The sequence below is a fragment of the Equus asinus genome, chromosome 13 (genome assembly GCF_041296235.1).
Source record: "Equus asinus isolate D_3611 breed Donkey chromosome 13, EquAss-T2T_v2, whole genome shotgun sequence".
Taxonomy (NCBI): Eukaryota; Metazoa; Chordata; class Mammalia; order Perissodactyla; family Equidae; genus Equus; species Equus asinus.
The window spans coordinates 60,099,032-60,125,237 of NC_091802.1; the positions used below are offsets into that span (position 1 = coordinate 60,099,032).

At 45.3% G+C, this 26,206-nt stretch overlaps 1 protein-coding gene across 7 annotated transcripts in view; it reads left to right on the top strand.

Annotated features, from left to right (window-relative positions):
* The window catches only part of RPTOR (regulatory associated protein of MTOR complex 1), a 397,196-nt gene that overhangs the window by 235,514 nt on the left and 135,476 nt on the right, over positions 1–26,206 (top strand). For all 7 annotated transcript variants that reach the window (XM_044746113.2, XM_044746114.2, XM_070483827.1 and 4 more), the window contains 2 exons: positions 24,793–24,893; positions 25,426–25,570. In XM_044746113.2, coding sequence (XP_044602048.2) covers positions 24,793–24,893; positions 25,426–25,570 — 246 coding nt within the window. The remainder of the gene's footprint in view (positions 1–24,792; positions 24,894–25,425; positions 25,571–26,206) is intronic.

Genomic DNA, 26,206 nt, shown 5'->3' on the forward strand with positions numbered 1-26,206 from the left:
CCAGCATTTGGGATTTGATTTTGGCTTTGAAGCCTTGAGCACTTTGTTAATTTAGCTATGGTCTCCATCTGTGGGAATCCTGGAAGATCTGTGCTCTGGTGCTGGAGAAGCCAAGGTGATTCGTGCTTCTTTTGGTTGAGAATTAGGAAGAATAGTAGTAGGTAACATTTATGGAGCATCTGCTGTGTGCCAGGTGCCTTGCAAAGGGCTTTGCGTATGTTAACTTCACTAATCTTTGCTGGAACTCTTCAAAGGGAGGTGCTGTTATTATCCACCTTCTAAAGATGGGGAAACTGAGGCACAGGGCAGGCACTGCCCAGGGTCTCACTGGGAGTGCAAGCTGGAGCCAGAGTTTGCCAGATGGCATGCCTGGCACCCACGTGCTGAGCCACACCATCGCCCTGCCCCCAGTGTGCCCTGCAGGACAGGACAGCAGTGGCCTCCAAGGGCCGGCTGGGCAGAGGGTCTGCGAGGAGCTGGCAGCAGCCCGCACTTGCCGTTACATAGGCTCAGTAGCTGTGATTAGAATTTACGCCGCTGTCAAGTCAGAATTGTACACATGTATTATGTTTGAAAGGAAAACTATCAAAAGATACTAGTCTTCATTCAAAAAATACCTTTCTTTCCAACATAAATATATTATCTCAGCTGATTGAATGTGAAAAATCAGTAATTCGTTAACGCCTGCCAGTCACTGATAAGAAGAGAAATGATTCACTGGAAGCTAATGTAGAAATAAAGTGGGAAAAACAAAACCCTGAGAGGCTGCCTAGTGGAGAGAATGTGAGTAATTGACGGAAACGTGGGAATGCTGTAACGTGACAGAATAACAGACCCTCCCCAGCGTGGAAAGCAGTCATCAGTCAGCCTTGCCTGGGGCACCGCCCCAGGGACTCAGTGGCACTGGACTAGGACCAGGCTCTTGTGCTTGGCGCCTCCCACTCAGATCCCTCAAAGGTCAGAGGGGAGCATGAGGGGTACTGGGTTCCCTTTGTGTTGCACATACACCCTCCCGACCTCCCTAGTTAGTCCTGACAGCCAGCATGCAGGAGGCTCAGCTCTGAGATGAAATTGTGGATGAGCTGCCAAGGGAGAGCATGAGAGGTTTCAGAGGCCACCGTGGGGGCGCCTGCACACAGCACAGAGAGCTTCCATTTTCATCACAGTGGGACGAAAATCCTGGCCTTTGTCATCAAAACAAAGGCCTGCACATCACGGCACGATGCGTTTTAGCGTCTGCAGTACTAATTTCCTCTCTCCTTGCTGCCTGGTGCCCTCAGTGCCCTCCTGGTGTCCTAAGGAAAATATGTGTCTTCAAGTCTCTAATGGATGCCCTCGCTCTGCCGAGATTTGGCGGTGCAGATGATTTTGCAAGCGGCTTTTCTTAATTGAAGGCAGGCTTCAGGTGGTGAGAATTGAAGGTTGTATGAGGCTCAGAAAGGCCTACCAGTCACTCCATTGGCCTTTCTTGTGGCACCGTTGTCTCCTGAGGATTGCCCTCTGCGCTTGGGGATGCTTGTCGCAGCAGTCATGTGACTGAGAAGATGAGGCTGTGGGCTTCTTTCCCCCTCCCCAGAACCAGTGCCTCATCCCACTTTTGTACATATTGAAGCAGGCAGGCTTTCCCTCCTTTCTCTGTGTGCTCTGAGAGACTGTTGTTCAAGGCCCGGCTCTGTGGCACTGTCCTCTTGCTCGCAGCCCCTGGGACAGGCCCTGTTGCATTCAGCAGAGAGAGAGGAGGACCAGTTGCCTTAAGCAGTCCTCCCTTAGATCTGTCTGTTAATGGAGGGCTTAGAGCTTCACGGTCAGTCATTTTTGCACAGCCAGTACACTTGCGATCCGTGATCCTGACATAGGCGTTGGTATGCCCGGCACTGTGGTAGGCCCTGGGTGTATAATATGTCTTCTGGTCCAAACAACAATCCAGGGAGTGGCTACTGGCATTATCTCCATCTTCCCGGGTCTGGAAACCAAGAGAACAGGAAGTTGAGTGACTTGCTCAGAGTCACTAGTAAATGGCCAAGCCTGCATCAGCCCCAAGCCAGCTGGCCCCTGAGCATGCTCCCGTCTGCTGTGCTGTCTGGCCCGTGAGCACGCTCCTGTCTGCTGTGCTGTCTAGCCCCTGTGCCATGTTGCCTTTCCAGAGAAAGAGCTCACCTACTATCGTTTGAGTATGTCATCTTCTGATCTAGAAGCCAGTAAGTCATATATGAGATGTCAGCTTTGAGAGGTGCATCTGGTGTTCAAAGCTTAAACACACTTAGGAACCATGCGTCTGTTTCCTGGACCTCACATTCATTCATTCAACAAATGTTTGTTAATAGTTGATATGTACCAGGTTCTGCTGTAGGCTCTGGGCAGTAAAAAGACATTCACAGTCCTTACTCTCATTGACCTTACATTCTAATCAGGAGGAAGAAACATGAAAACATAAATAAGAAAATATAAAATTACAGACAGTGCTAGATGGAGCCATAACATAGTGACAGGTGCTTCTTTGATTGAGCAGCCAGGAAGGCCTGTCTGGAGGACGACGCTTGAACTGAGATCCACCTGGCTAGAAGGAGCCAACCAGGCACAGTGGGGAGAACGCTTCCCGTCCGGGAGCCGTGCAGACTATGAGTCCGGCACGTTTGGCTGTACTCTAAGTGCAGTCCAGAAGGAGGGCATCCATAGGGTTAGTATTTAGAACTAACACAGCTACGTTGGGAGCAGTCAGTGGATTCACAGTGACCTCTCGGAGTCTGACTTAGGTCACTGTATCAAACAGGGAAACTGAGGCATTCAGGAGCTTGGTCAGTACATAAATTGGAGATGGAGCCAAATTGTTTCCAGTTTCAATTCGTAGGCTGCTGCCTGGCTGTGAGGTGGCATTTACTCTTCCATGCCGTCCATCAGCAAGTGTTTGAGTGCTGGCTGTGTGTAACGCACCAGGTGCTAGGGGATGATGGTAGGAAAAAGACGGATACTAGAAGTATACGAGATGATATGTCCTCAAGAGCTTAAATTCCACTGGGGGACTCAGTGTAATATCTGTAGAACCGTTAACAAGTAAGGCCTGGGCTTGCTGGCCCACAAGTCTCTTAGAGCTGAGGGATTGGCCTGGACGCTCGGTGATAAGTTGGCCTCCTCTCCTGCACGGTCAGTGTGCGGTGGTCAGTCAGTCAGTGCCTGTGAGTGGGCAGTAGTCCAGAGAGGGGAGGGCCCTGGGCAAGCTGGAGTTCCAGGGCCAACTCCCTGGAGGAGGAACCTGGAGCTGGGCTTCAAAGCAGAGGCAGTATTTGGATCAGTGGCGAGGAAGACACCCGCTGTTTTGCTGTAAGTCGGAGGTCTTGGTTGTTGACCGCAGCATTCCACCAAAGGGAACAGAGCCTCCTAACACGCTCTGTTTGCACGAGGGAGAGTGGGTACCACTGAGATCCACAGGGAGGGCTGTCACCGTTCTTCCAACCATTTGTTCTGCTAGGAGAGTTTAAGAGATCTTTAAGATTATTTCCATGGATGGTGACCCACACTGATTTGGTGTATTGTGTATTGTGTCTTAGCTATAAAGCGTTTCCTTTTCCTGCTGGGACTGCAGATGGATGCTCCTCCCTCTACCGTGAGGAATAGGAGCCTCTTGGGCATGTGACAACACCCACGGTGTTCCACCGCACGCCCAGCTGTGTGAGCAGTGTAGGACAGGTTGCTGAGAGACCAAAGAAAAGACCCGGAGACAGCAAATGAGACATATGGGTTTATTGGGAGTTACTTACAAGGAAGGTCCAATGGCGGCCGGCTGGACAGCAATGTGCACCCGCTACCGCCCCCTGAGAGAAGCTTGCTTAAGTAGGCAGAGGAACAAAGGCTGCATCCTTGCCCAGGGGGATCATCCCTGTATGACCTGCATTCCAGGTACCAGAGCCCCTCGGAGGGCCTCCGTGTTGCCTCAGACCACGAAGGTCTTGGTGCTAACTCTCCCACCAGAAAGCAGCTGGGTTGGCCAAGCCCAGGACTGTTATCCTCGTGAGTGCTGGTGCACAGCCCAGACAGGAGCCTTGAGGACACATGGTTTTTAAAGGGGCACGCCAGCCAATGCCCCTACACATGGCCCATCTCCCGTCTGCAAGATCTTCATGAGGACATCATTCTCCTGCTCTAAAGAGGGTTCATTTAATAATGAACCATGGAAAGTAGAGCAAAATGAAGCAAAGAGTTTTCAGAAATTCAGATCAACAATAATGATAATGTTATTTGAAGTATTAAGAGCTAAAGTAAGAATTTGCTCATGTTAAGAAAACTTTGGGATGGCCTCAATACCAGAGTATAAAAAAGTCTGGACAGGCCAAGTAGCTAAATGCAAATGATCAGAATTATGTATGTAGACCTCCCAGTGATCCAAACAAATCGCATGTACAAGTGTGAGATTTGGGATATTCGATACAACGCTCACCCTGTGGAAAAAGCTGGGGCTTTAGTAAACTGAACAATTTGAGTCAACTCTTCGAAGTGACTTCTCCAAAAACAGAGAATTCTAGAGGAGGGCGGTGGTGGCCCCTCTCTCGACTGGATGGGGACGTGGCAGAATGTGGAATGGGCATGTCAGCTGAGAAACACTTAAGAACGTGGCATGTTTAGCCTGGAGGAGAAAAGACTCTGGAATGACACAGTAGCTGTTTTCAGATCATTGAAGATCTGAATTTCAGATCACGAAATTGCAGGTGAATGACGCATATCTCTATGGTACCAAGAAGTGCCAGCGTCAGAGCCGCTGGGCGGGAGCTCCGGGGAGAGCAGTCCCAGTGTAACGAAGAGCCTCCTTGTGGTCAGGACCACCGCGGTGAAGTGGGCCAGGCGGAGCGCACGCCAGGCCAAGCGTGGGTTGTGCGGGCCGAGGCTCTGCACTGGGAGGGTGGTTGGGCTAGGGGCCGTGTTGAAGGCACCTCCGACCCAAGCAGCGCAAATTTTTCTGATGCTGGGAGAAGCAAGAAATGTCTGACTTTCTAAGTGGAAAAAACTCACTGGTTTATTAGGGGAAAGAAAGGAAAAACAGAAAGGGAGAGAATTTTACAGCTACTAAAAAGTAGAATTTTAACATGGCAAAATCAAGTAGCACGACAACAAATGATTCTTTCCGCTCCGGCCTCTCTATTGGGTCAATGCAGAAAACATGAAACTTCGAAAGTAAAGTGAAACATATACAGTGGGTTTTTATATTGTCGTTTATGTATCCAATAAAGGTATTTTGGGCGTTGTGTTTGCTGTATTTTTTCCAACAACTTTATTGGGGTATCATTTACATAAAAGTTATAAGTGTACAATTCTGTGATTTTTAGTAAATCTACCGACTTGTGTAACTATCACCATAATCCAGTTTTAAAGCATTTCCATCACTAATAAGATCCCTCGTGCCCATTTTTAGTTAATTCCATTCCTACCCTCAGCTCAAGATGACCATTAGTCTATTTTCTTTTCTGTAGATTTGTCTTTTCTGGATGTTTCATATAAATGGAATCATACAATGTGGTGTTTTGTGTCTGGCTTTTTTTTTACTTAGCATAGTGTTTTCAAGATTCATTCATATTATATCATGTATCAGTGTTTTGTTCCTTTTTATTGTTGCATGGTATTGCATTTTATTTATCTATTCATCCATATCATTTATCATCATTCATTGGCTGTTAGGAATAACGTTGCTATGAAGATTCATGTACAAGCCTTTGCGTGGACATAGATTTTTCATTTCTTTTGGGTACGTACCTAGGAGTAGGATTGCTGTGTCATATGGTGAATTTATGTTTAACTTCTAAGAAACTGTCAAATTGTTTTCCAAAGTGGCTGTACCATTTTGCATTCCGATCAGCAATGCATGAGAGTTCAGTCTCTCCATGTCCTCGCCAGCATTTGTCATTGGCTGCCTCTTTGATTACAGCCATTCTTGTGGGTGTGAAATGGGTCTCATTGTGGTTTTACGTTGCGGCTTGCTAATGGCTAGCTGTGTGGAGCAGGTTTTCTGTGGTGAAGTGGCTGTTGCAGTTTCACCTGCTCACTCTACGCCGTCCACTTAGTACTGAGTTGGAAGAGTGTTTTATATATTTTGGATGTAAGTTCTTCTCAGATGTATGATTTGCAAGTATTTTCTCTAAGGCTACTTTTTAAGTTACAAACATAAAAATGAGCTACGGGTAACCTAGATTGCTCATAAACTTACCATGTTTGTTATATTAAACTTCAGTTTATTTGGGCAGTTCCAACATTTCTGATTTAATTTACTCTAGAACTTGTGGGGTTTTTTGTAACAAATAAATGGGAGCGACTGTACTTCCTGAGCCCTTACTATGTCCCAGGTTCTGTGCTAACTTGTTACATATTAACTCATTTTACTTTTCTGTCTTTCTGTGAAGTTGAGTGGTATGGATGCAGTGGCTGAGTCTGGGGGAGGTTAAGTAGCCTGCCCAAAGACACACAGCTGCAGAGCCAGGAGGTTCTGCAGACCCAGGTCTGTCTGATTCCACCCTCTGTTCTCTGCACTGTGTGTACTGTTGAAGGATCTCTTAATGTTCTGCAAGATCACGTGTAGATGTTCAGAAGGAGGAAAGATTAATTTTGGTTGAGGATATATCAGGAATGGTCTTATGAGGGAGATGGCATGAGTTTTATGAGTCTAGATGTCTGGTCTCCAAGGGCAGATTAGATGTGGACAGGATGAATGAGGGGACATCTACAGTGTGGGAGGAGTAACCCATCAGTTTGGCCAGGACACCGGGTACCTAGGAGTGGGAGCAGGAGCTCACGTTTGTTTAATGCACTCCTGCAGGGAAAACCTCAGGGGAAAATTACCCCAGAAGGTCTTGAATGACAAACACAACCTGATTGTATTTGGAAACTGTTGTTTCTGTGGTGTTTTAAAAAATTCACAGGAGGAGACAGAATTTACAACAAAGCTACCAGCAGTCTTGCTCAGTACAAGCTGTGGAGTGACCCTGAAGTTTCATTCTCTTCATGGACTAGAAAGATCAGCATCAGCCAAAGAACCATCAGGCGAAGTTGGTAGCAATCTTTACTGATGTGTTACGTCCAAGTTTACTGCCAAGGAGGCCAGCTCAGCCCTTCCAACTGCTCCACACCCTCCCTCCTGACCTCCCACTTTCTTTACACTGGATTTTTACAAAGACACCCCCTGGTGAGGGTGCCTCAGCACATTCCAGAAGAGACATCTGGAGAGACAGAGTCAGAAAGTAGCAGAGTACTCCAAGAGGGAAGTGCTCCATGGGATGCATCTGGATCAAGGGGAAAGTGCTCCATGGGATTCATTTGGATCAAGAGGGAAGTGCTCCATGGGATTCATCTGGATGAAGAGGGAAGTGCTCCCTGGGATTTTTATGGAGCAAGAGGGAAGTGCTCCCTGGGATTTGTCTGGATTCTGTCCCTTCCCCTCATTTTAGAAGCTGCCTCCTTTCCCGAATGTGACAGGCTTTTTAGCAGCTTCTCAGAGAACTCTGCTTGGAGGAGACTTCTCCCGCTGGTTTCTGTGACTGTAGCTGTCAGGAAAGGGTCTGTCTGAAGATCAGTCTTGACACTAAAAGTCCAAAGAAAATCAGCTTTTTCAGGAAATGCTTCAAAAATAAACTTGGATTTATTTCTTAAGGGTTTGGGAATCTGTACTTATTTAATAAAAAAGAATCTATTTTCATTGTGTCATAAACATGTTGACTAAGCAAGTTGGGAAACTGCTCCTTTCCTCTCTCCGATCCCGGGTCTCCCTTGTTCACGATTCTTGTTTACAGCCTCCGGAGGCCTCATCCCAGCTTTGGTAGCGGCTGGCTCCGGGGAGGGGCAATACTTTATCATTCTGTCATAAATTCAGTAAAAGACGAATTATCTCCAGTATTGGATTAACTCCTGCTCACCACTGAGCCATGGAAATCGTCACTCCTTTTCCTCCAGAATTTTAGAATACATTTTTCTACGTTTGCTACACGAGTAAAGAGGAGCAGGTTTCTGTTCTGTGGGAGCTATTAAATGCCGCAAGCAAGAGGTCCAAGGGCAGCAGCCCTGCACACGTCCGCTGTTTGATTTAGAGACTCAGCTCAGGTTTTTTAAAATCATTAGAAAACAAACTGCCTGTGTGGGTTTTAAAAAATGATCAGTCAGCTTACTCAGAGGTGGAATTATGTAATTTTCTAGTCTCTAACGTCTCTCAGGTGCCGTGTCCCCCATCAAACCATTTTGATAACCTTGAGCCAATATCCCCCTGGAGAAATTACCAGAGAGCTTCATTTAAATCAGTGTTTCTTAAACTGCAGGTCATGGTTTATTAGTGGCTGTAAAATCAGTTTGGTGGGTCCCAGCCTGCATTTGAAAAAAAAAAAAAGGATAGAAAATATCATCGTTTCCTGGTAATATGAATGTTCTTTTGTTCTACTGTTTGACTGTGTGTATTTACATGTGATTGGATATGTGTATGTATCAGATCACCCTGCAAAATGCATTTCTTACTAGGAGTTGTGATCAAAAAGTGTGAAAGCTTCTTATGTTCAAATGGAGATGTGGACATACCGACTCCGTAATTGTCCATCCTTTAGTTGTCAGTGCCATTAGATATTTTTCTATTTGTACTCCTGAATCCCTGTCCTGCCCTCAACCTAATGCCATGTGATGGTTTCCTATAAGCTGCCCCATTTCTAATTAGAGATGTTGCTGATAAATATATCTTCACTTCCTCCTCTCTTCTTGTTTAAGGAATGATTTTGATGATTTATTACCGTTTCCTCTTTTGACCACACGCTTTGCCCTTCAGAACTGCAGAACGACAGATTAGCCATGACTCATTCTCCCTTCCTGGTGGAAGGAATTGAACCTTTTATCATCAAGAAATGTTGCTCTTCATCTCTGATAATGCGTTTGCCTTTGAGTGCACTCTGGGATAGTAGCGCAGCTCTACAGCTGTCTTTTGGTTAGTGTTTGCAGAGTGTATCTTTTTCATATATATATGAAAGCAGGTAGTGTTATATATATTTCTGCATCTTTATGTATATTTAAGGAGTCTCTCTTTTTAGCAGGATATACTTGGCTTTTGTTTTGTTTTTAAATCTACGCTGAAAATTGTTGACTTTAATTGAAGTATCTGGTCTTTTTATATTTAGTGTAATAATTGATATATTTGGGTTCAAATCTACCATCCTATTTGCTTTCTTGGTTTTTTCCCCCTCATTTCTTTTTTCGTACCTTGCTTTTTCTCCTCCATTGGCATCTTTTGGATGGATTTAGCAATTTTACTGCTCCCTTCTCCCCCTCTATTGGCTTGTTAATCATGTTCTTTTCCTGCACTTGAGTGGCTACTCCAGAGTGGTGGTCTACTTGTGTTTTCTGTTAAGGGCCAGATAGCGCACGCTGTAGTCTTTGTGAGCCACATAGAGTCTCTGTAGGGGATTCTTCTGTATTTTTTTTTGCAACTCTTTAAAATCATAGAGACCATTATTAGCTAGTGGGCCATATACAAAACGGGCTGCTGGCCAGATTTGGCCCTCATGCCGTAGTTTTGGCAACCCCTGGTATAGAGACTACAATGTGCATCTCGGACATGAAAGTCTGCTATCAGTCAGTGCTTCTGCCACTTCCAGCCAAAGCGAGGACCTTAGAACACGCTGACTCTGTTCACTCCACTCCTGACTATTACATATAGTACATAACTATTGTCCTATATTTTAATTCTTCATATATTATCAGCTATGTAAACGTTGTTAATATTCACTTATGTTTACCCACATATTTACACTTTCTATTGTCCTTAATTCCTTCCTGCATCTTCCATCTGAGATCATTTTTCTTGTCCTGCAGAACTCCCTTTAGTGCAGGTTTGCGGTGCAAAGTTCTGTTTTTATTGTTTGAAAATGCCATAATTTCTCCTACATTTGTTTTTACATTTTTTAATCAACAGTGTTGAAGTATAGCTTACATTCAATAAAATGAACTCACTTTAAGTTTACAGTTTGATGAGTTTTGACAGATTTGTACACCCATGGAACACCGCCACACTCAAAGTAGATCCCAAAAGTTCCCTTGTACCTCATCCCGGTTAATGGCCTGCCCTAGCCCCCAGGCCCAGGCAACCGCTGATCTGCTTTCTCTCATCATACGTTAGATTTGTCTTTTCTAGAGCCTCATATAAATAGAAAATGATAATGTGTTCCTTTGCATGTGGCTTTTCTGCTCAGTCCGGTGCCCTTGAGGTTTATCCACGTTGGGTGTATCGTAGCTCACTCCTTTGTATTGTAAGTAGTACACCATTGCATATACCACAGTTGTTTTTATCCATTCACCTGTTGGTGGACGTTTGGGTTGTTACCATTTATTTTGGCTGTGATGAACAAAGCTGCTACAAATCTTCATGTACAAGTCTTTGTGTGGAAATATGTATCCTTCTCTCCTGGATAAATAGATAAGAGTGGAGTGGCTGGGTTGTGTGGCAGGTGTACATTTAACTTTATCAGAAGCTTCCCAGCTGTCCTCCAAAGTGGTGCACCATTTTGCATCCCCACCAGTGATGAATGAGTGTGCCAGTTGCTCTACATCCATGTCAACACTGGCATTCTGACTCTTTTTAATTTTAGCTATTCTAATGGGTGTGTAGTTTTGTGTCCTTGTGATTTTAATTTGCATTTGCCTAGTGACTAATGATGCTGAGCTAGCTTTTTATGTGCTGTTGGCCATTAATTTATATTCTTTAGTAAAATGTATGTTCATATCTCTTGTCCTTTTTTTTCTTTTTGTGAGGAAGATTGGCCCTGAGCTAACATCTGTTGCCAGTCTTCCTCTTTTTGCTTGAGGAAGATTGTTGCTGAGCTAATGTCTGTGCCAATCTTCCTCTATTTCATGTGGGATGCCGCCACAGCATGGCTTGACAAGCGGCACTATGTCTGTGCCTGGGATCCAAACTGGCAAACCCCGGGCTGCAGAAGCAGACTGCGTGAGCTTAACCACTACACCACCGGGCTGGCCCCTCTTGCACATTTTTTAATTGTGGTGTTTGTGTTTAAGAGTCCTTTATATATATTTCGGATATAAGTCATTGTCAGAGCTATGTCTTGTAAGTATTTTTGGTCAATCTGGCTTGTGTTTTCATTTTCACAACAATCTTCTAAAGAGCAAAAGTTTTTCCTTTTGATAAAGTCTGATTTAAGACTTTTCTTCTTTTATGATTTATGCTTTCTGTGTCCCACCTAAGAAATTTTTGCCTACCCCAGAGTTGTGAAGATTTTCTCCTATTTTTTTTTAAACTTTTTTTGTTTTAACTTCTATGTTCCTGTTCATGATCTGTTTCAAGTTAATTTTTGTATGTGGTGTGCAGTGAGAGTCAGGGGTCATTTTTTTCCATATGGATGTCCAGGTGTTCCAGCACCATTGTGGAAAGACTATCTTTTTCCCATTGAATTACCTTTGACAAAAATCCTTTGACTATAATTGTGTAGCTCTTTTGCTCTGTTGTATTACATTGATCTCTATGTCTGTCCTTATGCCAGTACCACACTGTCTTGATCATTGTAGCTTTATTGTAAATCTGTTCTTTTCAAAAAGGTTTTGGCTTTTCTAGCTCCTTGCAAATTTTAGAATCAGCTCATCAGTTTCTAACAAGCCTGCTGGGATTTTCACAGTGATTGCATTGAATGCGTAGATCAATTTGAGAAGAATTATCATCTTAACAAAATTAAGTCTTCTGATCCATGAGCATAGTATATCTCCCTATTTATTGAAGTCTTTTAAAGTTTACCTCACCAATGCTTTGTGGTTTGTTATTGTTGTTACTTATTTCTTTTTTATTTTCATCCCATGAGTTCAGCAAATAGCATCAAGTGTCTCTGGCTGTGAAAAATGCAGTAGAAAATGAAGTACTCTTCTGAGTAGAGAGGTTGAAGGTGTTCATGGGGGTCCCATGGGGATACATTTTTCAAGTAGATGTAAGACTTCTTACAACGAGGAAGTCAGAGACAGATGCTTGGAGGTCACTGTGTGAGGGCTGGGGGGATCCTCAGGCTTATTTGCCTAGTTCTGATCAGAAGTCTGGTCAATAAATTGGGATTGGTATCCAGAAGAGAAGTTTACGGTCAACAGTGTACGTCTGCATGGCCCAGGATGTTGACTCATGTTCTGTGGTAATGCTGGACCAGATCTTCCTCTTTCATTGCTGACTGTTGTGTTTAGTTTCTGGAATTTTAAGTGCTGCTGGGAAGTGACTAAGGTGGCAGGCATCCACTGGACATTGAGGCATTTGGCCTGTACACCCCTTCTTTATTGAATACCCTTGTTGTAGTTCGCTGGGTACCCTCTCAACAGTTCGTTCTTGAGAGTCTATTTATTATTACAGTTGTATGTACATCTACTTGAGTACCTATTATGTATCAGCCATTGTGCTTTACATACCTCATCTCATTTAATTTACCCCAGTAAAGTGAGTCCTTATTGACATTTTACAGATGAAGGAACTGAGCACAAAAGAGGTTGAGTCATACGATGGAAAGTAAAAGTCTCAGAGCCAAACCCAGGTCTCTATGACTCCAACACTTGTATTTTTAACTATGGTATGTTCTATCCTTTTTTCGTGCTGGCAAGTTGGCTCTGACTCCTGGTGACCCTGTGAATGAGTGATGTCCACAATGTCCTGTCCTCAGCAGCCAGACTCAGCTCCTGCAGACTCATGCATATGGCTTCCTCTGTGGAGTCAGTCCTCATGTTTGGTCTCTTTTCCTGCTGCATTCTACTTTTCCCAGCATTGTTGTCTTTTCCAAAGAATCCTGCCTTCTTATGATGTGCCCAAAGTAGGACAGCCTCAATTTAATCATTTTTGCCTCCGGCTTTAGTTCAGGCTTAATTTGCTCTAGGACTCACTTGTCTGTCTATCTGGCAGTCCAGGACATCCATAGAGCTCTCCTCCAGCAGCATATTTCAAATGAATCCATTTTTTCCTGTCAGCCTTCTTCCTACTCTTCTTCTATCCTACCTTTCTGTAATTCTTGGAGTCCCCAGTCTAACTTACATATTTATTCATAGTGTTTCCATAGCACTAAGTGGGTTCATCTACCATAATTGTCATCATATACTGATTTAGTTCTCTTGATGCTTAGTAGTTTTAACTGTACATATCTTGAAAATATTTTAAGTTAATTTCAGTTTTTAAATTGTTTAATTCTAGAATATAGAAATACAATTGATTTTTCTGTAAGAACGTCACTTCCTCTAACCTTGCTAAACTTGCTAGTTCTGATAGCTGTTTTATAGATTCCCTAAGATCCTCTATGTACATAATTATGTCATCTGCAAATAAATACAGTTGTACTTGTTCCTTTCCAATTTAATTTCTTTTTCTTGCTTTATTGCACTGGCTAATGCCTCCAATACAATGTCAAATAGACGTGATAAAACTAGGGATCCAAGCCCGATCTCAATTAAGGATCAATTAATGGGGAAACATTTTATCTTATATCATTAAGTATATTCTGTGAACTGTGAATTTTTCATAGATAGCCTTTATCAGGTTGAAAAAGTTCCCTTCCACACCTACTTTTCTGAGAGTTTTTAACATGAATGAATGTTGAAACTTAAATGCTTTCTACCCGTCTATTGAGAAGATTGTTTGATTATTCTCCTTTATTCTGTTAATATAGTGTATTACATTATTGATGTTCAAATGTTAGTTTAAACAAAGCTTGCATTCCTGTGATAAACCTCATTTGGTTATGGCATATTGCCCTTTGATATATTACTGGATTCAACTTAACTAATATTTTGTTAGAGGTTTATGCACCTGTATTCTGAGCGATAATGATCTTCTCCACCATTCAATGGGATGCAGTCTCGCCCTCTCCAACAAGGTCTAAATCTCAGCCTTAGGTGGAGCCTCTTCCAGATTTACTCCTTTGGGTATACTCCTTGAGCCCAAGAGATAGTAGCTGCTCCCCACAGCTATCATTCCTGCCTTTTTTAGATTTTTCTTTATCCCTCTTAGTAGTTAAACTCCAATTTTTAGTTCTCTCCTTTTGGGTCCCAATATGTGTATTTTAGATGTTTTCACGATATCCACTCTATTTCTTGTGTACTTTTTCTTATGTCCTACCCTTTCATCCCTTTATGCTTAATTCTGAGTATTTTTTTCAACCCATCTTCCATTTCTCTCTTCAACATTGTCTGATCTGTTGTTCAACCAATCTATCGAGTTCTTAATTTAGTATGTTGTATTTTTAAGTTCTTGAAATTCTAGAATCTCCAGAGTTTATAGTTTCCATTTCTCTGCCAAAGTTCTCCACCCTGTCCTTTAGTTCTCTGAACATATTAAGTAAATTTATTATGAATTCTGTGTCTGATATCACCATTGTCTGAATCCTCTGTCCATCTCTTTCTCATGTTAGTAGTTTTTGTTGGTTTCAAACATATATTTAATTTCCCAGTAAATGCCTGATTGTTTTCGATTGAATGCTGAAAATTGAAAATGAAAATGGTACAGAGATTTGGGATGATTTGAGACTGTGAAGTCTGAGTTATTTCTGGCTCATCCTTCGAGTCCCGCTTCAGGAATTTTACCAGAGCTCCATCTCTTTGGCAGACCCTCAACTCCAGTTTTTGTTCTCCAGCCTCATGAGTTTGCCATGCTCAGCTCAGTTCCTGTGCCTCTCAGTCTTGCCTTTGGAATCACCAGATGCACCTGAGAGAAAGGTAGCCCCAGAGGCTTGGGCTTCCCTCTCTCAGGTCTTGGCCCCATCATTCCTCTTGGCCCTGTCAGCCTTCCATTGCCTTCAAAAAGATTTCCCCAACATGCACACACACCCCTTCTAGATGTTCTCAGTGGGAGAATGGCCTGAGTCACCTCATCTGACACTGCCAGGAAGGGAACCCATGGCGTCATCTGAACCCTAAGAGACTAATTGAACCACATGCCCAGAGGTTTGCAGGTGTTCGTTAGGGCCTGGCTGCCTCAGCTCTTTCGGTAGCATCACAGCAGTTGAGCATCTCGGCGTCCACAGGCTTTCTGTGTTCAAACAGGTGTGATTTGATTTCCAGCCAGGCTGTCTTACTGTGTTCTTTCGCACTTCTTTCCTTCTGACCACTCAAATGTAGTGCTACAGTCCAGGTGAAAGACTTCTCTGGCTAGAAAAGTGCAAACCATTCAGACTGGTATCATATAGCCGCTTTATAAGCTGCAGATTTCCTGCATGCTAAAATGGACTTGGATTATCATTGCTTTAAATCCATGAATGGCTAGAATAAAAAGCACTGTATAATAGGAAATTGAGATAATATTATAGAGTGTTGAATTGTACACAATTTTAAGTAAAGAGAGATTCGAAAAGAATATTCTAGATATGTGGCTTGATTTGGTTCAGGAGACTGTCAGTGTATGAAAAAATACTTTCACAAAATGTAGTGTCTAGTGCAGTAGTTCCCAACCTTCATTTCAAGTCATTTTATTTCTCCGCTGAGTCGCATTTTTTAATGGTTGAGATTGTAGGTCTGTGTATTTTGTGTATTTCTGGTTTCAATATAGCATTCATTGATGGAGAAAATATATGTACAGATGACATTCATATACTCATGGTCAAGGACTCCTCTCAGTGACTTTGTGGGCGCTCCTCCCTCACCCAGCCCCCACAGGTGGAGAACCACTGGTCTCATGTATATGGCTTTTGTCTTATCGAATGTCTAACCATTATGTACTCACCTGGATATTCAAAAGAACTGTTTAAAAAGAATTTGCTAGGTTCACCTCCCCATGTTCTTTGTCATGGAACATTTCTAAGTAATGAATTATTCGCATTAGATAAATGAACTAGCCCAAGGTTCTCTACACTATTGTTCGTAACGTCATTTAAGTAGAGAAAGTAGAGGTATATTCTGCTTTATTTGAATTGAATGTGAGATGATATAAATTTGTAAAATAACACAGTTTTAAAATATCTCCCTTTTCAGGAAAACTTGCTGTGGCCCTCTCTCTTATTAAAAAAAAGGTTTTGTTTTGTATTATCATGCAAGTAGTATGTTTTCAGCATAGACATATCATTAAATACAGATAAACAAAAGGAATTAAAATCATCCATAGTCTCCCCCGTGCCAGGATAATCATTGTTAATACTTCGGTGCATACCCTTCCAGACTTTCCTAAGTGTGATTGTGGGTATTTTTAACAAAAATGTAGCCTCATTTTACATCGTGTTATTTCAGTGCATTTTAAATGATTCAACTTTCTGCATGAAGAGCTATCTGGAGGAATGGTCACCAAAATGTTTCTAGTGGTTCTTAGATGGTGGAATTTGTGATGATTTGTCTTATCTTCTTATCACTTAAGTATTTTTAGTGAGTTTGTATCATTTTCTTGGAAACCATAGTTTTTCTCTTACCATTTTATTTACCCAGAGCTTATGATCATTTGTTAGAGATTCGTTCATTCTCTCATCAAATATGTGTGGAGCACCTGTTATGCATCAGACGTTTTGTGCTAAGCATTGGTTAACATGATGAAGAACATAGTCCTCACTTTCAAAGAACTTCAAGCCTAGTTGAAGACAGCCTGGGCAACAACGTCCTTTATGGCAAAGATTCTACAGAATTCTGTGGGAACCTCAAAGCAGTGACCTAGGAGCCTAGTGGGACCCCTGGGCAGGGATGGGAGGAACTCCCTGGGACTGTCCTCCGAGAGGAGGCAAAACTTGAGCTGCATGCTGAAGGATTGCTCTGTGCTCCCAAAGCCAGGAACACAGGAAGGTGGTCTGCACAGGTCTGAGGGCACACGGGCTATTTGAGCATGACAAGTTTGAAGGAGCTGGAAAGAGGCATATTTGGTGACAGAAATAGAAACTAACACAAGGAAGGTAAATATGTGCAGGTTACAAATCTGTATGCCAGTTGTGCCAGTTGGTTGTTTGGGGTGCACACACCAAGACAAGGGAACACAGGTTTCTTGGGGAGTAACACCCAGGAAAGGCAAGGAAGGAAGCCGGCCATGATGCAGACCTGATGAGGTCTCTGCCAGCTTGGCGCTGAGCTGCAGAGCACAGGTTGCCTGTAGAGGGGCCTGTGCTGGAAAGGACCAGGCCCCACTCCTCAGCCTCGCTCACTCGTCACTGGCTGGGAGATCGCAGCCTAAAAGCTGAGATGGGCCCTGAGGCTCCCAACTGGAGGGAATCGCCTAACCACACTCCTTCTGGCTGAGCAGCCGTCCTTTTGGAGGAGGTCTGGGCAGTGCATCTCCAGGCCATCCAAACCACCATGAGGAGTTCAGAGAGCTGTTGGCATGAGTGGGAGCCGTTGTTTTTTAAATAGGGAAGTAACATGAGTCAGCTTTGTAGGCTGTTGAGATCATGCAGTGTGCTTTAGTACTCTGCCAGAAACTCTAAGGAGATTGATTTATATCGAGGAAAGTCAGTCAGTGCCCATAAGGAATTTATCATCTAGTTCCACAGATAATTAACATGCATGGAGCAATGGTGAATAAATACAAAGAAGAAGAAAAGTAATTAGTGGAGTGCCAAAGAAGTTCAAAGGAAGACCCAGGTTATTGTTCCGTTCCAATTAAAAAGGAGCTCAACCAAGGCTGTCTTGGTCAAGAGTGTCTTCATGGACAGTGGGGTTGGAGCTTTGCTTGTGAAGAGTGAGCCAGAATTGGCCCAAGGGGGCAGGGAGGCTATTCCAGTGGGGACATGGAGCAACATGAGCAAATGAAAGGAAACAGAGTTTGATGTTTTTGTCAAACTGCGAGGTGATGGACCTGACTAGAGGGAGTGGGGGAGAAGAGATTGGAAACTAGTTCAAAGTTTAATGCGTCAAGTTGGGCAATTATTGATGGTTTTGAAGCCAAGTGGGAACTTCCTACTTGACTCCATTGGCAGTGGTTTGCCCTTGCTCAGCAGAGGCCTCCCCGTGGCCCTTCTGGGGAGGCATGGGCAGCCAGAAAGCCCGTGAGCTCCAGCCCTCACCCCTCCAGCCAGAGGAACTCTGCTTTCCTTTGTTCTCAGTGAGATTTTGTTGAAGTAGAGCTAGCTAAAAAGTCTTTGAAAACACTACAATAGTAAGCAGAGAACTGTGTCAAGTTTTGAACAAAGACGTGTTTGAGGCCATCATCCGGCACAGCATGACCTGGAGCAGGAGAGTGTGGATCAAGAAAGCCATTTCGGGTACCTTTGCGGGCCTGGCCCAGCAGGAGCAGTGAGCACAAGGCAGATGGGAGAGGTGCCTTCAAGAAGCAAGAAATGTGAGCTACACATGGTTGAGGCTTGGAGAACAGATAAGTGAGCCATGTCTCTGAGGTCTTGAGCTTTGATGAAAGAGAATCCACAGGAACTCTTGGAGCAGGAACACATGATACAGGGAAGAAGAAGATGATGGTAATAATGATGATGAGCTTGATGTTAGACTTACTAAATTTGAGCCATGAAGACAGGTAAGCACAGAGCGAAGGAAGGCCTGTCTTTGCACTTCCACATCCAGCCTTGCAGCCATTGTCAGTCTCTTAGTTCTCAAAGTCACCGCCCCTGGGGAGTCATAATTAAAGAAAGCAGTTGTACTTGGAACAAAGAGAAAGGATGTCTGAAAACAGCAAAAGAGGAATCAAAATAATAATGAAGGAAAGATGTTAAGGGAAAATGTCTAGAACCAGGAGAAGCAGTCTAAAGTCAGAGTACAGGGGGGCTGGCCCGGTGGCCAAGTGGTTAAGTTCGCGTGCTCCGCTGCACGCGGCCCAGTGTTTCGTTGGTTTGAATCCTGGGTGCGGACATGGCACTGCTCATCAAACCACGCTGAGGCAGCGTCCCACATGCCACAACTAGAAGGACCGACAACGAAGAACATACAACTATGTACCAGGGGGCTTTGGGGAGAAAAAGGAAAAAATAAAATCTTTTAAAGTCAGAGCACAGGGAAACACAGGCCTGGGGGCCTGGCAAAGAGACAGTTGCAGGGTCCTGGGGAGAGGTGGAGCAGCACCAAGCAGGAGTGTAGCCAGGTGGGCTTGGCGCCAAGAGACTAACTCAGTGACTGATTGTTCCTGGGTACAGGAAGGAGACGTACAGACAGACGCCCAGACTTGAGTGGGCTGCCCAAATGGATTTGGTGGTTTTCATGGGGTATGGTTTTTTATGTTATTTTGTTTTTCTCTGGAAAAGAGAAGGAACCTGCAGGCATTTGGCAGAAAATAAAAGGGGAGTGAAGATCGAAGATACTGGAAAGGATGGGAAGGGAGGGGTGGGCGAGAAGACATGAGGCATCGCAGGCCATGTGCTCGCCCTCTCAGCAGGACAACACGGTTTTGTGCGTTTTCCTAGTTATCGGGGGCTCTCAGGGCAGCGTTAAATACAGCCTGTGCCATCTCTACCAGGTAAAGGGTCTGGGTTGGCCAGAAGATGACAGCTAGGCTGGGGCCATATAAGTTCCTAGGGTAGGGACCATGATACTGATTACAAAGTGGGCAGGATGGAAAGAGAGGCGTCAGGGAAAGAGAATATGGTCCAAGAGGAGAGGCAGCAGTCTGGCATTTCAGCCCTGGCCCTGCACTTCCAGGCCCTTAGAAGAAGGGGGTGTGGGTGCTGAAGTTCAGTAACTGTATACTGGGGCTGGCGGCTTGGGGGTCACCAGAGATAACCTGTTTGTTGAAGTCAAGGAAAATAATTCCTGGCAAGAATCTGAAAGCTGTAGGTGAGCCCAGATGTTAGGGGAAGTAAATCTGGTCAGTGACAGCAACGATGAAGGGTTTGAGGAGGTGGCATGCATTTTTGAAGGGGATGTGTGCTGGTTGTCTACAGTAGCTCCTTTTGGGGTGCTATCCATTTTATTTTAGTCCCCATTTTGCATATAAGGTTAGCCTCAGTGACTCAGAGCAGAGAAACAAGATGCCAGAAGTTACCCAGACACAGCACAGCTGGGACCAGATTTGGGTTTTCTCATCTCCCAATTCAACGATCTGTTCCTAAACGACAGCTTTTTATGCTTTTCACGTAGAAGTTAGTCCTTGATTAACACTGGATTTAAATTTTGAAAGAACCATCTTGATTATTAATGAAATTCTCTGGGGTTTGAAGGAACTTTTATGATGATGAAATGGTCTTGTTTGACATTCCGTGCTATTCCATTCCTTCTCTGGTCCTCGATCAGCCACTGGTGATTCAGATGGCTCCAGAGTGGGTTGGGTTCTGACATTCCTTAGGATCCAGTACAGGAGGGAGAGAGAAACAAGTAATTTCTGAAGTGATTTAATTCTGCGTGACAGGAAGAGTGAGGGAAGTTGGACTCAATTCCGCCTTTGTTGTCGCAAGTATGGCATCCCAGCCCGCCAGACAGAGAAGGCTATGCGGACTGATTGGTCATTTGATCGAAGTGAATGATTCCCAGGTCTGTCTGAAGTCAGTCAAGCAGATGGCTGTGTCTGTGGCACGATGAGCTTGGTGAAAGAGATCAATGAAATTTTCAGGAGATTGTAAAGGGAGTCTAGTTTATCTGCTGGTGATTGTCACAAGATACGAATTGTTAAAACATCCCTAAATGCACACGGACACTAACCTGTCGAGTGTTGGCCTCTGTCCATCCTGTCGGCTTGGCCCCCTGAGCGGCGACAGGGCAGAGAATCCAGCAGCAGCTGCGCACTGCTTGGAATGCAGCGTCCCTTCACCCGGGGGTCAGATCCTGAGGATCCCGCCTGGGCTCTGTCGCCGACACTTGATTCAAGATGAACTGGCTCACGTCAGTGACACGCTTAGTCCAGGTTTGGAAACAGACCTTGGTCAGACGTCTGTCTTCAATTCTGCTTGCACTGCCCCCCAGCTGCCCCCAGGGCTGAGGACGAGGAGCGAGGGAGTAGGGGTTTGGTTTACTCCCTGTTGTTCAAGTGGGGTACACGCATCAGTGCAGTTGTCAACTATGTACAAATACAGACAAGAAGAGCATTGTGGTACCACTGTCGCATCTTGAGGTTTTTCCTTCTGATCGTCTCCCCTTGCACTTGCTTTGTGTAATTGTGACCATACAGTCTTGCTTCTTAATCTCATAAAGCAAGCATTTTCCCGTGTTACTAACGTATTCATAAACAACAGTTTAGTAGCTTGTAGTTATTCGTTGTGGTTGTTCCACAATTACCTAATCATTTCTCTCTCGGTCACCTATGTACTTTCTGACTTGTCACCGTTGTAAATAAAACACTGCGTATCTTGTTTCCCCGTTCTTCGTTTCCAGTTTAGAATTGATTCCTGGAAGTAGACTTGCTGAGGAAAGGATACAGATGTTTTCTGACCTTCATAAAACTGTCCTTTCCAGAAGGCTTGTGCCAGCTCACACTCCCAACGTGTCATCTGTGAGGGCCACAGATTTACTCTAAAGCAACCTTCTGTTCACCGGGAGCTGACCTGGAGCGTCACTGAATAGTGTGGCCCGGCAGTCTATTTGGGTTTTCTCTTCGTGTGTGCGAACTCGTCATTCACAGCAGGGAGACAAGCACAGCTCCAGTTTACACCCCTCCCTGGAAGGCGTGTGCGTGCTACACGGCCTGGCCCTCTGCTCTCCTCGCCTCTGCTATTTTTAGTGTAGCAAAGGCGCTCCCTGGCCCTGCCAGCACTGCACCCAGGACTATGTGTGAATTTAAAAGCTGAAATCTAGGCCTGAACAGGTTTGTTTTTGATGTTGAACAGATTGATGTTTGTGTAGTGAAGAACTTGGCTTTGTCCAAAGAGAAGCTCTGGCCCTTGCCCTCAGCTTCTGGGAGGTAACTATGTCGTACCTGGTAGGAGTGTCTCTGTTTAGGGTGAGTACCAGCCACCCCTGATGGTCTTAGGATGTGGGTTCGTGCCACTAGAAAGAACAACCACGTGATTTAGGGTGGGGGCTTTGAGTGTGGGATCAGTCCACACGAGGCTGAGATCAAGCAGCCAGTCAGCCAGCCCAGCCTCCATGGTGGACACCAAGGCCCCAGGGGCTCCCTGGTTGGCAGAGCTCCGTGCATGTTGTCACACATGATGCCCAGAGGGGACTGCATCCTGACTCCATGAGAAGAGGACATGGAAGTCCCACATTTGGTACTTTTCCTGGACTCTGCCCCCTGAGTCCCTCTCTAGACTAGTTTGAACCTCTGTTTCTCTGTAATAAACCGTGACTGTGAATCTAACAGCTTTCACTGTGTACTGCGAGTCCGTCTAGTGAATTATCAAAACTGAGAGTGGTTTGGGGAGCCCCAGACTTGCAGTTGGTGTCAGAGGTGAGGACATTCTCGGGGACTGTACCCTCTAACCTTGCAGTTTGGCTAACTCCAAGTATGTTTAAAAAAGAGAGCTTGTGACAGATATTTAAGATAAGCATTTTCTCTAGTCCTCATTCTTCCCACACTTTAGCCGTTGGTGTGTGTGCTGATCCTAGAGAACACGGGTCTTCAGATGTGCTGTGTTCTCCATCCAGACTGCTTTGATGGGAGGGCAGGCAGCACTTAGAAGGTGCAGTGTTTTTGCTGAATGTTGTTGTTGACGAGCTTGTAAATCATTTGTTAAAGAAGGTTTCAGTGCATGCATTGCTCATCTCCAGTAGGTCCTGAGACACAAGCTATTGTCCACCCTCGGGCCCTGTCGATGCTCCCCCACCCCGTTGTTTCCCAGTGATGTTTTCCTTTCGGGCCAGCAGGCACTAGAGGGCCAAGAATGAGAACTCTGGTCAAATGCCTTCCCAGGCTGTTTGTTTGCATTTTGTAAAGAAATGTGTTCTCCTGGGAGGGATACCCACCCTCAGCTAGCCAGCGCAGGGCAAAGCTCTGATGCAGCTTGTTAGCAAGCAGGGTCTTTGTGCTGTTCAGGGGTCCGTGCTCTCCTGTTAGTGAGCCGGGGTCTTTGCTCTGCTGTGCTGTTCATGGGTCCATGCTCTCCTGTTAGCGAGCAGGGGTCTTTGCTCTGCTGTGCTGTTCATGGGTCCGTGCTCTCCTGTTAGCGAGCGGGGGTATTTGCTCTGCTGTGCTGCTCAGGGGTCCGTGCTCTCCTGTTAGCTAGCGGGGGTCTTTGCTCTGCTGTTAGCGAGCGGGGGTCTTTGCTCTGCTGTGCTGTTCATGGGTCCTTGCTCTCCTGTTAGCGAGCGGGGGTCTTTGCTCTGCTGTGCTGCTCAGGGGTCCGTGCTCTCCTGTTAGCGAGCGGGGGTCTTTGCTCTGCTGTGCTGTTCATGGGTCCGTGCTCTCCTGTTAGTGAGCGGGGGTCTTTGCTGTGCTGCTCAGGGGTCCGTGCTCTCCTGTTAGCGAGAGGGGGTCTTTGCTCTGTGCTGCTCAGGGGCCCGTGCTCTCCTTTCTGGAGAGTGTTGGGTGCAGAAGGGAGCAGTCCTGCAGGTGAGGATGACAGTTCCGCTGTCCTTGTGCTGAGTGTTCACCTGAGGCCTCAACTGCTTTTACGTGGTGGGAATCCTTAAAGAGCTCAACACACAGAGCCAATTAAAATTGCGTTTTAAATCAGCCATGCCATGGTCAATAACTTGACTGTGTTTGTAAACCTTTCAGTTCGGATAGACTAGTCTCCCCTGTAGAGGTGAAAATTTTTTCTTATTTTGGAAATCTTTTTTTTGAGACTTCTGACATTTGTTGATCAACAGTGCTATTTTCAAGTACTTAACTAATTCTTTGTCTCCTATTTTTCTGGTCCTGTCACTAAGCCTACTTGAGGAGATAAGGAGAGTTTTTTATTCCTGAAGGAGAAGGCGTCAGGGGCAGGAAGGAGCTCGTGTGTTGCAGAGTCGTCCTAGGCAGTGAGCTCGGTTCCCCGTGCCTGCCTGAGGCCCGGTCTCTCTGAATATTAGTCATGCGAAGACAGTGCCATCAAATGGATTACTATAATGGGAGTTATTAATCTGTTAAATCTTATAAATAGCAGGAATCACACTCTAGTCTCTGAACCAAATTACTGTGAACATTTTCCTGTGGGGAGAAAAAAAGAGTTTTCTGTCAGATATAATTAAACTTGGTACATGGCGGGGACAGTGCAGCTTATACAGCGACAGAGACGAGCCCACAGCTCAGGGCTCTGCACCTGCTGCCCCTCCGCCGGCTTTCTGCCTGCGCTCTCCACACGCCTGCTCCCTAGCTCCTCAAATGCTGGCCTCTGCTGCACCCTTATCTTCTCAGACAGGCTTTTCTCAGCTGCCCTCACAATGCACCATCCTCATCCTGCCCCACCCCGTTCTCTGCATCATTGGCCACCACGTCACCTGTTGCGTAGGTGTTTGTCCTTCCCTCCAGACCGTCAGCTCCATGAGAGCAGGGCCTTCACAGATCCTGACCACCACTGCACTGTGGTGCCTGACTATGAGGCTCAAAATAGTTGTTGAATGAGTGGAGGGTAAGTCAACCTTAGAGGACAGCCTTCCTTCCTCGGCTCTTGGGTTCAAAGTCCACTTCCGCAGGCGGGAGCCACAGGGACGAGGCTGAGATGAAGAATCGTAGAATGTGGTGCCAACTCCTAGGTAGCAAGTGCCACCGGCCGCTCTTTGGGCGCAGTCCATGGCCCATCTCCCGGATATGGAAACTATGAAATGGTGTGTGTTACCACTGGTTCTGGTCCACACGTCTAGGGGCACCCAAAGAAACTGCTTTTGTGTAGGTGTGGAAGGGAAAGAAAGTGGAAGATGGAGGTTGAGTCTTAAGATGTGGGATTAGAAGTATAAGAGTCTTGAAAATCACAGGCAAGGCCGGGGCTTCTCCTGGTGTAGCCGAGCGTCTCCTGCCTCTGGCCGGAGCTTTTTGTCTCCCTCGCCTCTTTTCTTCCCACCCTCTCCTCCCTCTGTCCCCTATTTCAGTGGTCACTGATGAAAACACACCGTGTTTCCTAGGATTCCTGGCCGGCTGAATGACAGGAGGACTCCTTTGGGCGAGCTGAATTGGATCTTCACAGCGATCACGGACACCATTGCGTGGAATGTGCTCCCTCGGGGTGAGGCTGCCTGGGCTGGTCAGCTTGGGCCCGGTGGGGCTGCTTCCTTGAGAGTCAGGAGACACTGGCCCTTGGCCGCAGGGGGGTCAGATGGAAGAAATGAGTTCTCAGGGAGGAAAGCTGAGGGGGATGAGGAGAGGCAAGAACCTAAGGAGGTGTTTTCAGGATGAAGTAAATTACCGTGTGTCAGCGCTAAGCAGTGGTGTACCGTGAGCTCCAGACACGCTCTGGTCGTCAGGACATTACTCTCTAGGCACATTCAGAGCTTACCCTTCCTCATGATCATTGGCACTGTCCATATTTCTTAAAACCAGAGTTACTATTAGAAGACTTGTTTTTATTTTTTTGGTATTGATGAGTTGGGTTTTGGTATTTGTTCATATTTGTGTATGTGTATATTGCATTGGGAAATGTGCATTCTAGTCCCAACTTGCCTGTAAAAATTTTTGATGGAAGTAAATTTGTGTATTTGGGTTTAAATGCTAGACATGAGTCACTGAAGATATGTTTTTTTTCTTTTATCTGCCCTCAGATCTCTTCCAAAAGCTCTTCAGACAGGACCTGTTGGTGGCTAGTCTGTTCCGAAATTTTTTGCTGGCAGAGAGGATCATGAGGTCATATAGCTGCACCCCCGTCAGCAGCCCGCGCCTGCCCCCCACGTACATGCACGCGATGTGGTAAGTGTCTCATGGCCGGACAGCACCAGGCTGACAGTTAAGTTCTCTAAACAGTACGGTTTCTTTCCATTTCTACGGTAGTGCAAGTTTAATGGAATTACATGAAGCAAAATAGGAAGACTTGCCGCTACTTGGAGACCTGAGTGGTGTTGACACGTAAATAAAACCCTCCCTACAGCCTCCACAGACGGCAGACCCGGTCTCCTTCAGAAGCACGGGGGCCTCGGAGGGTCCTCCCAGCCCGAGCAGGCCAGCACCGCCGGAGGCCTGACAGTTCTGTAGCTCGGGGCGGCAGAGGGCTCGCAGACATGTTTCTGACTCTGTGGAGACTAGTACTGAGAAAAGAAACTGCCAGCTGAGTTTATGAAGTGTGTCCAAGACTGCTCCAGAGAATTTAAACCCTTGGGTTCATGACCAGTTAATTTATATGCTTGTTTCACACATGCACGCACATGGACACACACATGCACATGCACACGAGTGTGATCTTTTATGACTGTTGATCACAATTTTCCCCCCAAACTGGATCACTGCTCCTTATACTACTACTAATAACAGTAACAGTAATAACAACGTAAACTGTCTTTAATCCAGATGTCACGTCCGGAGGCGTCTGGCTTCTTCTTGTTTCCTTGC